This window comes from Papaver somniferum, chromosome 9, assembly GCF_003573695.1.
Source record: "Papaver somniferum cultivar HN1 chromosome 9, ASM357369v1, whole genome shotgun sequence".
In the NCBI taxonomy this organism is placed as follows: domain Eukaryota; kingdom Viridiplantae; phylum Streptophyta; class Magnoliopsida; order Ranunculales; family Papaveraceae; genus Papaver; species Papaver somniferum.
This window is the reverse complement of record NC_039366.1, coordinates 162,405,052-162,416,944: the sequence shown is the minus strand read 5'-3', so window position 1 is coordinate 162,416,944 and position 11,893 is coordinate 162,405,052. Positions and strand designations below refer to the sequence as shown.

At 35.5% G+C, this 11,893-nt stretch overlaps 1 protein-coding gene and 1 long non-coding RNA gene across 2 annotated transcripts; both read right to left on the bottom strand.

The window, feature by feature from the left end:
- Positions 1-2,569: 2,569 nt before the first annotated feature.
- LOC113313988 lies at positions 2,570-4,257 on the bottom strand. The gene is made up of 4 exons (XR_003342190.1): positions 3,805-4,257; positions 3,671-3,726; positions 3,537-3,572; positions 2,570-2,802 (listed from the first exon to the last, which is right to left on the bottom strand). It is a non-coding gene; the product is annotated as an uncharacterized LOC113313988 (long non-coding RNA).
- Positions 4,258-8,237: 3,980 nt separating this feature from the next.
- LOC113312801 lies at positions 8,238-10,454 on the bottom strand. The gene is made up of 3 exons (XM_026561538.1): positions 9,617-10,454; positions 8,647-9,529; positions 8,238-8,556 (listed from the first exon to the last, which is right to left on the bottom strand). The coding sequence occupies exons 1-3, from the start codon at positions 10,452-10,454 to the stop codon at positions 8,238-8,240; spliced, it is 2,040 nt and encodes a 679-aa protein (XP_026417323.1).
- Positions 10,455-11,893: the final 1,439 nt, after the last annotated feature.

Sequence of the window (11,893 nt, the reverse complement as noted above, 5' to 3'; positions counted from 1 at the left end):
TGGTTCAGATTTGCAAGCTTGTGAAATCGGTGGTGGTCTTGATGAAGTTACAAATTGGTTGTGACGTGTGTTTGAAAGAAGGTGTGCTGCAAATGGATTTGGAGGAACATAGAAGGTTGGGTTGCTACATTGTATGATCCTACAATGTATGTGATGTAATACGTTTTCTAATTTATTTATCATTGACTCTTACAGATTTGTACTCTACCTGGAAGCAGTGCAGCAAATATGTACTCGAATTTGTAAGCATTCAGATATATAATCGGATTTGTAAGCAGTACAACAGATATGTACTCAGATAGATATGTACTCAAATTTGTAAGCAGTGTAGCAAATATGTACTCGAATTTTTAAGCAGTGTACCAGATATGTACTCAAATTTGTAAGCAGTGTAGACACACACGTTTGGTAGTAATGGGCATTATGGACATTTCCATGTTTTAATTAATTTTGGACCTCCGGATAAAAAAAAATTCCGGTTGGACCCCACTATAAATAACTGTATGGGCCTAGGACCAAACAAGAAATTTTCTATAATAAAACGGGAGTTGTTACTTGTTGAAATGGAGACTATAAGATATAAAAAGAGCAGTGGTGGAAGACTTACTAGTAATTAAGCTAAGCTACGATAAGTAGGTTTTTAGGGATTTATATTTGGGAATTTTCTTTTATCAAGCACCCCAGCCACGTGTACGTAGGCACAAGGTACTTGCTGACAACATTTCAAAAGTAAGCTAACGCATTGGACGTGCCTAATAAAAGTAGGCTATAGACTTTAGATGCGTTCAAGTTGTGTTAGTATCTCCATGTTCGCGTCAATATGCTACCGAGTTTAATGGTTGATAACTATTTTAATTTAAGGTTTTGTTTTCTGTACTATACTATGCTTTCAACGGGAACTCGTCTAAGATTGTTCTTGTGATGTGGACAATAATTTAGTGTGCTCTTCGGGATTCATAAGTATCGAATTTTGAGGTTTGCTTGATTTTATCTATTGCAAATAGATTTCCTCATCCTAATATCACGATTTAAACGGAAATTAAAATAGGCTTATCTGTTAGAGGCATATTGGTATTAACAGTCTTCACCTAGGTTGAAGAAACTCTTAGACTGCAAAGGACGTCAGCTAAGGGAACCAATTGCGTAGAGCCTTGTGAGGTTCAAGAGATGTTAGGAACGCGACTGTAACTGAATCGCTTGGAGGGTGGATTCGGTCTCAAGTACACTCCAGTCCGAAGTTCTGATAATAGGTAGTTAGTGTTTATAGCGGCTTACTACAGTTTGGTGTTCAAATCTGGACGAGGTCCCGGGGATTTCCTGCAGTTGAGGTTTCCTCGTTAATAAAACTTCTGGTGTCTTGTGTTTTTCTTTTTCCGCATTATATTGTTTATCTTTATAATAGGATTATCACAAGTAGTACGTAATCAATTGTAGTAGATACGTCCATCTTGATTGTGATCGATTATAAGAACTTGTTCTTATAAAATTCGTATTTCGAAAGACAGATAACAAATTTCATACTTGGCAGAATTCCGATCCGGTTATTTGGACACGACTCGATTGATCTTGGATATTGATCTTTGGAATCATCTAAGTACTCTCATGGTTTAATCAGGTTCAAGGACTTCATGTCTAGAACTCTCTGATTGTGATAGAAAGAGATATAAACTCTTCATATAATATTGTTCAAGGATTATTAAGTTGGTCTACTTGAATTGTATCAAAGTTTTGTCCATATAGGGTTGCCGAACGAAAAAGTTGGTGGTGTATTTTGGTACCCCTACGTTTTCAATTGGTATCAGAGCAGGTAAACACACTAAGACATAATAAGTTTGTGTTTGTGGCAATTTGAATCTATAGACAGAAATGCAATCTTTATAAATGTACCACCATCCTTCTATGGCACAAATCATTTATGTTGAAAAACCGCTATGCATTCCTTCTTACAAGCTCGCGATTTCCAAACCTCAGTTTGTGTTGTAAAAGGATATAATCCTCCAACAGTTGCAAGAGATGGTGCAACAGCTGAAAAAACATAACGGAATATAGCAAAATAAAAATCAGTGTTGCAAACACTACAAGAAAAGGGGTGTATTGCAACATGTCCCAAATGTGGCAACAACCCATATTTAGTGTGGCTATTTCTTTTTGCCACATAAAAATATTTCGCCACACCAGTGGCAACAGCTTGGGTGGCAAGAAATAGTTACCACCCCTTTAAGATACAGTGGCAAAAGCTGGATTTCTTGCCACACCAAATGGTGAGGCAATAGCATGAGGCAATAGGTATTTTCTTTTTATTTTTTTCTTTTTTCTTTTAAGTTTTAATTATTTATTTTAAAATTTTTGCCACATCAATTAGTGAGGCAAAAACATTTATTACTATTTAATATAAAATTGTTTTGAATTACATTTTATTCAAAAAATATTTTGCCACACCATTGTCGTGGCTATGAGTGCGACAAGGCAGACCCTGATGCCACAACTTGAATGTAGCTAAAACTTATTTACTGATTTACTTGCTATTTTTATATTATGTTTTAAATTATGCAGGGTAACAAAAAAAAAGTAAAAAGATACCAAAAAGTGAATCCAATTGAAGAATTTAAGTTCCATTAAATAAAAGTAATTGTCACAAGGCATAGAGAATCCCACTTAACCATAAGGAAACAAAAAAATTACACAATCAAAACTAAAGAAAATAACCTAATAATTCAAACTTGGCCTAGTCCATGTTAAATCAACTCTCAAGCGGCCTAGGTATCCAATCCCATACGTCTGTTCCCGTTCCCTGCGTACCTGCTAAACAAACCAAAACAGAGCAAAAAGATATCAACAAATCTCCATTTCCTTGTACTTTTCTTTAGTATATAGCATGTTTTCCACTGACTTTCACCTATTATAGTATCATTTTACAGACCTTGGGACTTGGGAGCAAAGATGAAAATCATGTAGTGCAATTATGCCTCTTTTTCTCGATGTCAAGGTGCATGTGTCATTGTGGTTTAACAATTAGCTAGGTAATAAGTGACCTCATAATATGTGTCATCGTGGTTTAACAATTAGCTAGGTAACAATGAGCTTATAGTATGGTACTGGAAGAACATCTCATAAATTTGTACTATACAAAAGTCCCCTGTCAAGAAAACCAGCAGTGGCCTACTATAGTGTAACACCTGCTTACATGGAGGGCTTACAGAATATAACCTTCAAGGCTACCTACTGGTCTGATGGCTTTAACAATTTTGTGTTCCAGTATAAACCCAATGATGGACAATCTGGTTGGGCAGAACCAAAATACAACGCCAACTCACTTCATGGGACACAATCTTTACAAGATTTAAACATCACATCTACACACAATTGGCAATTCTTAAACAAAATCAAATCCAAACAAGAAATGAAACAAAACAGACTCAAAATCCTTACCTAATACTCAATATGGCCCTATCAAATATGAGAACCAAACAAAAAAAATTGCCAAAACCACATAAACCTTATAAGACAGGGAAAGTTAGTAGGGATTGAAAACTTACTCTTCCTCAAATTCCATCTTCAGAAATTAAAGAACCCTACAAAAAATAATTAAAAAAAATATCAAAACATCAAAAACCAAAATTAAAGAAAACCCCTATTCGAATTGAAATTCAGAGCGGAGGTGAAAAATAACCTGAATGAGTCTCTGGAGAGTGAAAAACTCAAATCAATCCGAAGAACTGTGTGAATCTATAAATAAAAAAGAATAACTTATTATGATCGATTGGAAGTTATTTAACCATTGATATAAGCATAAAAATGATATACCTTGATGTTTTTGACCTCGGAACTGATAATCACCCAGAAAAGGTGATTTTAGGGTTCAATTTATAGATACTCAAAAACAACAAGCGGGAATAATCGCGCCCAAAGGACTTTCTTTTGATTTCATCCCGCCTAGAATGAAAATTTTATGGTTCAAATCGAAAAAGATTTGACCGAGATTATTCCCGCTAGATGTTCTTCTTTCATTCCTTCTCAATATACTCTTGTTTTCATCCTTCGGCGATGCAGAAATCTTTCCAAAAATTCCAGACTATTTCTTCTATGAATAACCCCTAATTCCCCTTTTCCTCTAACAAACTTTCAATAATTTGAAGCGAAAATACCTCAAAAAATTTATCCTCGTTATCTCCGGTTCTCTCTGTTGCTCTGTGTTAATGCAAAAGAAAGAAAGGAAATAAATTTTAGAAAAACAGAAAAAAAATCTGAAACTGTTTTGTGAGACGGACCCTTCTATGCATTTGTTAATACGTGGGCTTGTTAGAGGCTTCTTTGTTATTAACGTGGCTCATGTGTGTTAATACGTGGACTTGCTAAACCACCTCCAAGTGAGCTACCAGCCTAGCTACATGAAATTCCTAAATTGACCGGACGTTCATAAAAAAATTCTGAAACTGTCGCATATCGGGAAAAGCGGACTATATCGTTTCGTATATATCGGCCGATATTATCGGCTAATTAAATATCGTACCGCGATATTTGTGTTTTCATTTCGCTCTAACACCGGTACACGAAATTCCGCCGATATTTCGGTCGGTACGAGCGAAATTGACTACTTTGGTTTGGTCAAGCCATGTGTAAACAAGTTAATTATCAACCTTTTGTTAGTAAGTGGATCATCGGTGTTAGTGGGGATTCAAGATACGACTTATACAAAGACAAAATCCATGTTATTATTATTTTATTTAATTTTTCTTAATATATTTTAATTTTTTAATTGCTATTAAAATGTTATTACATGGGATTTGTACGGAGCCTAGCAACAAGTTATACACCTATATCTTTTGGATGGCTAGCACTTTTATGTCAAAAATAAAAAAAATTACCATGATATTAACATCATAACTAGAAAAATAAAATCACAGTGCCCCCAATCTAGTTGTGTACAATTTTACATATAAGCTAATCCAGTTCTGTTTAGCTTTACATAATTAAATAAGAATTCATTGGATCATAGACATAATGAGTGATTATATTTGATGTGAATAATTTATGTATGTATTTCCATTTATATAACTAAATAAAAATATCCATAACTTTTCCATAGGATTACTCGATGATACTCTCTATGACCGATTATCATATAATTTAATCCAACCATGCTCAATTTTGCATAATTTAATTGGATCATAGTCACCATGAAAGCTAAATCGTCTTTATCCTAAACTGATAGTTAATCGAAGAATTGAAGCTAGCTAATTTATCTTTATCGCAAAAATAAAATACATCCAATTAATAATGAGTGTGTCATGAACCATAGTGAACAAACCTCGTCTGAACAATTCTCGAATGATCTCTCGGATAATTTGGACTATAAATTCATTTGATTTTGGAAAATCGAAAAATAATTCTACCTGTGAATCCAAATAACGAAAGCCAAATCGTCTTGATCGGAAACTGAAAGTTAATCGAGGATTTGGAAGCTAGCTAATTTATCTTTATCGCAAAAATAAAATACATCCAATTAATATTGATTCCATGACCTTAGTGTATAAACCTCGTTTGAACTATTTTCGAATGATCTCTCGGATAATTAATTTGGACTACAAATTCATTTGATTTTGGAAAATTGAAAATAATTCTACCTGTGAATCCAAATAACGAAAGTCAAATCGTCTTGATCGGAAACTGAAAGTTAATCGAGGATTTGGAAGCTAACTAGTTTATCTTTATCGCAAAAATAAAATACATCCAATTAATATTGACTCCATGACCTTAGTGTATAAACCTCGTTTGAACTATTTTCGAATGATCTCTCGGATAATTAATTTGGACTACAAATTCATTTGATTTTGGAAAATCGAAAATAATTCTACCTGTGAATCCAAATAACGAAAGCCAAATCGTCTTGATCGGAAACTGAAAGTTAATCGAGGATTCGGAAGCTAGCTAATTTATCTTTATCGCAAAAATAAAATACATCCAATTAATATTGACTCCATGACCTTAGTGTATAAACCTCGTTTGAAATATTTTCGAATGATCTTTCGGATAATTAATTTGGAATGCAAATTCATTTGATTTTGGAAAATCGAAAATAATTCTACCTGTGAATTCAAATAACGAAAGCCAAATCGTCTTGATCGGAAACTGAAAGTTAATCGAGGATTTGGAAGCTAGCTAATTTATCTTTATCGCAAAAATAAAATACATCCAATTAATATTGACTCCATGACCTTAGTGTATAAACCTCGTTTGAACTATTTTCGAATGATCTCTCGGATAATTAATTTGGACTACAAATTCATTTGATTTTGGAAAATTGAAAATAATTCTACCTGTGAATCCAAATAACGAAAGCCAAATCGTCTTGATCGGAAACTGAAAGTTAATCGAGGATTTGGAAGCTATTTAATTTATCTTTATCGCAAAAATAAAATACATCCAATTAATATTGACTCCATGACCTTAGTATATAAACCTCGTTTGAACTATTTTTGAATGATCTATTGGAGAAATTTAAAAGTGCATTCATGAAATTCAATATGTTCCGAACCATTAATCACAAATTTTGTCTAATCAATTTTCGAATGTTCATCATAAGAAAAATGAGAGCAAATAAAATTTAAGTGAGAATTGAAAGTAATTCAAGCTAAATAAAACAGGAAAACATCAAATAAACAGTACATTCAGTAGTAACTTTGACTTTATGTTAGGCGAGATCATCTCGTTCACAATCACTAAAATAATCACTGTGATCATTATCACTGTCATTATTTAGATCGCCTTTATCACCGTCAGTTGTACTTCTAATCACCTCTTCCCCTACAATTTTATTTCGGGTCCAACTCTCAAAGTCTTGGACAATTTCAGCTGCACTGGTTACATTATCTGTGTGGGATGAATCTTCTTGGATGAGCTCAATTTCCGGTGACCCCAAACTATAGTGATCCCTTGCCTGCATTTTAAGTACAATTCGGCGATTCTTGTCCTTATTGTCCCGAAGATAAAAAACTTGATGTGCTTGCTTTGCAAGCATAAAAGGTTGATTTTTGGCTATGGTTCTTGTAAAATTCAACGACGTAAACCCAAATGCATCTCACTGCTTCTTTCTTGTCTCGTTGATATCCCACCAATGACAATTGAATAAAACTACTTGGTTCCCCTCGCGATACTGTAATTCCACGACTTCATCTAATCTACCATGGTAATCAATAGATTCAATACTATCTTTATTTGAAGTCTGTACATTAACGCAAACACCGTTGTTATGTGTGTTTCTGTTCTTCTCATGATCAATTGTGTGAAACCTAAACCCATTCACAATATATCCTTTATAACAACTAACTGATTTTTTAGGCCCATAGGATAGGATTTCAATATCCTTTTTCACTATTTCACCATCTCGCTTCATTTCACAAACCTAATAATAATAAGAAAATGGGTATGTTTAAAATATTTTGAATCAACATTGAATAATATTTTTCAAACATCAGGATCAGTATCTTCCACAGTAGTTGACATAGGATGCTAAAAACGTCATAGGGATGTTAAATGCAAATATGTGGAGTATCTGTACAAAGTATAAAGAAGTTCTTCTAAGATTAGAAGTTTCATGTAATTGTTTTTCATCATGATATAAATCGAAATGGATCAGTTTTATACTTGTATTATTGTATTGACAACTATCAGTTTCATCATGGTATCGTAGGTTCCACAGTAGTTGATGCTACTATCTACGATAACCTTAAGTTATAGGTATCCTTGCCTGCTAAAAAGGTAATATTCTTGTGTAGTATACTTGTATGACTGTATTGACAACTTGTATCCTTACTCAGGTGGCGTTCTTGATATATCGTCCTGTCATGAGGATGTTTAAGTGTGCAAGTGGTTCTGATCCTAATGTATTTTGGCCGTGTAATAATATCAAAGAGACAAGTATGTCAACTACTGTAAATTGATTTCATAAGATACAAACACTTACATGGTTTTCGAACCAACCACCGAACATTTTGGCATGCCAATGCTCCAACTCATTATCACGAATTTTCCCTCCATATTTATCACGAATTGTTTGCTTGTGTTTCCTGCATAAATGATACAGAAAGTAGACTTACTCGTTTTTTGTTTATATACATTAACTGCATAAATGATACAGAAAGGTGATACAGAAAGTAGACTTACTCGGTTAGTAAGTATATATACATTAAATCATCTACCAACTCATAATGATTTTTATTCAACATCAGAAAGTAGACTTACTCGATGAACGGAAGAATTTCATCACAATTACTCAACACATACATTCGGGCTTCCTCCCACTCATTGTCAGATAAAGTTCGGAAAATTGGTTTCCCTAAAGAACGACATGCGTCTTCAAAGATAGGCGATTCATGACTAGATGTCGTCGCACCATCACCATCACTATTTCTCCCTATCTGGTTGAACTTTGTATTAATCTCAGCACTCAAGTATCTGGAGAAAAATGTCAGACATTCATCAGCAAGATACCCTTGTGCAATCGATCCCTCAGGTTGACTTTTATTTCGCACATACTTTTTCAAGGTGTACAAGTACCTGATAAATACAGGAAAAATTCAGACAGACATCAGTAAAAAAACATCACTATTATAATATTCTACTCACTATTTAAAAATACGTACTAACCGTTCGATTGGATACATCCACCGGTAATGAACAGGTCCAGCAATTATAGCTTCTCTTGCTATATGAACAGGCAAGTGTGTCATAATATCGAAAAACGAAGGAGGGAATATCATCTCCATTTTGCACAAAGTGAGATACATTTTTTTAAGCGCCTCCAAATCTTCGATTCTCAATGTCTTGGAGCATAATTGAGTATAAAAATCAGAAAACTCAACTAAAACTCTAGTCACGTCATCGTGTAAGATACCACGCACCGCAACAAGAAAAAGTTGTTGCATGAGAACATGCCAGTCATGACTCTTTAGCCCGGGAATCTTGCATTCTTGTACCTGAACGTGCCGCGAAATATTCGATGAATAACTATCGGGTACCTTTATGTCACGCAAGAATTGACAAATCTTCCTCCTCTCCGCCAAAGACAAGGTATACTTTGCTGGAGGAAGGTAGAATTTGTTGTTCCCCAAAGCTTCAGGGTGAAGTGGTCCACGTATACCCACTACTTTCAAATCTTCCCGAGCGTTCAAGTTATCTTTTGTCTTACCTTCTATGTTCAACAGTGTCCCTATCCAACTCTCACTGTTGTTCTTCTCGGTATGCATCACATCAATATTGTGTCGTAAGAGAAGATCTTTCCAGTAAGGTAGTTCGAAGAAAATGCTTATCTTCTTCCAATTATAAGGCAGCTCATTGTCATCCCTCCTTCTTTTCTCCCCACACACAGCATGTTCTTCCTTGCCAAAAGTGATTTGATGATAACCACGGAACTGCCGAAGAACATCCTCACCGCTTAAAGGTTTTGGTGCACTATCATGTTCTCTGCGGCCATTAAAAGAGCTCAGGTTTCTTCGTAACGGATGACCAATAGGTAAGAATCTCCGGTGCCCTAAATAAACATTTTTTCTCCCATTTCGCAATCTTACTGAACTTGTATCCTTGTGGCAACATGGTCAAGCGAGATAGCCTTTAGTACTCCATCCTGACAGGTTGGTATATGCTGGAAAGTCATTAATAGTCCATAAGAGAGTTGCACGCATTTGGAAGTTCTGCTTGGAATAAGCATCATACGTCTCAATTCCCATTTCCCACAATTCCTTTAGCTCTCCGATTAGTGGCTGTAAGTATACATCAATATTATTCCCAGGACCCTTAGGCCCAGGAATAAGCAGAAACATGATAAAATAGGGTTGCTTCATACACTTCTCTGGTGACAAATTATAAGAAGTAACAAAGACTGGCCATGTACTGTGACCAGTACCCATAACACCAAAAGAATTGAACCCATCACTTGCCAACCCGAGTCTAACATTGCGACGTTCTGAACCAAATACCCGATGCTTTTCGTCCAAGGTTTTCCAACATTGCGAGTCTGCCGGATGCCTTAAAACACCATCTTTGGTACGCTCTTTATCATGCCATATCATATCCTCTGCGGTTTTAGGGTCCATATAATACCTTTGAAGCCGTGGTATTAACGGAAACCATCTCAAAACCCTGGCAACTTTTCTCTTGACTTTCTGTTTTCCACTTGCTTCTTTTTCTCCAGATTGACAAGTACCTGATATCCATCTAGACTCACCACAGGCGTCGCACCTTTCCTTATCACGATTATCCTTCCAATATAACATACAATCATTTGGGCATACATCTATTTTAATACATTCCACACCAAGATCTCGAATTTGTTTTTTTGCTTCATAGTAATTCTTAGGGATACTGCTATCTAGAAAAGCTTTCGTGGACTGTAATATAGTACAATACTCGTCAAAAGCTTTGTTACTCAACCCATTAGTACACTTATGGTGTAACATCGAGACAAGAAAAGATAATTTCGAACTTGTTGTACATCCAGGGAATAACGGTGTTTCTGCATCTTTCAGCAACTTGTAAAATTTCTAGGCCTCCACATGCGGCTCATCTGGAACACGATCATGCTGACTTGATCCACTTGTATTGGCTTGATCTGGAAATTCACCATCCCCGGCGAAAAACCTTGATTCAGGGAACGCAGCTTGTAACATCCCATGCATATCACCCTCACCTATAACATTTGTGACTTCTTCCCCAATATTATTAACTAGCTCTTCAGGTTCTCCATGTTTTGTCCAACAAGTGTAACTATGTGTTATTCCATTCTCTCGAATGTGCTCTCGCACCACATCTCTACCCAAGCAGTTCACATTATTGCATCTCAAACGGGGGCAAAAAATACTCTCACCTAAATCAGGAGTACGATGAGACCAAGCAAAATTTATGAATTCATCGCAGCCACGGAAATAGTCAGGGTGGCACCTACCCTTCTGCATCCAACTTTTATCCATCTAAGCTTAACAAAGTTTAACAATGACAAAACAACCAGCCCCTGCCAAAAATTTCCCAACATTAATTCAATGTGAAAAATGAAATAGTTATGTCATATGATACGTCAAGTTGGTTAAGGCACTAAAAAAACTTGATAAAAGCGAAAGTCTTGGTAACTTTGAGAAAAATCTTGTTGATCTTGAATCATCAGATGAAGATCTCGAAAATTCAGATTTTCTGATCACAAGAAATTTTAGAGAGCTTCTTAGGAAGAGAAATAAACTATTCTCTAGAGAAAAACCCTTGTTAGATTAGCCACATAATCGTATCCCTCCTAAAAACAGGGATTCCAACGATAGTGACGATGAGGATATGCCACAGTGTTTTAAGTGTAGAGGTTTCGTTAACTTTGCTAACGAGTGTCCAAACCGGAAGATATACAATAGCAACAAGGGTCTTGCTGCAACTTTTGGCGATGAAGATATGCCATAGTGATGAAACCTATGATCATTATGATTCTGAAAAGGTAAATATTCAAAGTGTAGCACTCTTGGCTGAAGCTTTCAATTTTGATGAATGTATCCATACTCCTGTCAATCTTGAAAACTTCCTCGATGATTTTTCATCAAAGTCATTGGAGGATATATATGATGGATTTTTCTTTTACTAATGAAAATTCTATTGACAATATTGCAGAGTCACAACTATGTTTGTCTGCTGGTACCGACACGGTTTCTGAACCGACCTCCGACCAAACAATCCCTTATTGTTAGAGCATATCTCGGTCAACCTCACATGCGTTGCTATCTCAAGCATGTTTGTCAATGTTAGTGATCAAAACTATAAGTCTTGATTTCTAGCCTACATAGATAGGTCTCGGACTAGGATAGAAAAGTGTAGTTGAGCTCAAGGACTTCATGACGATTCATCATACAACGACGAAGATATA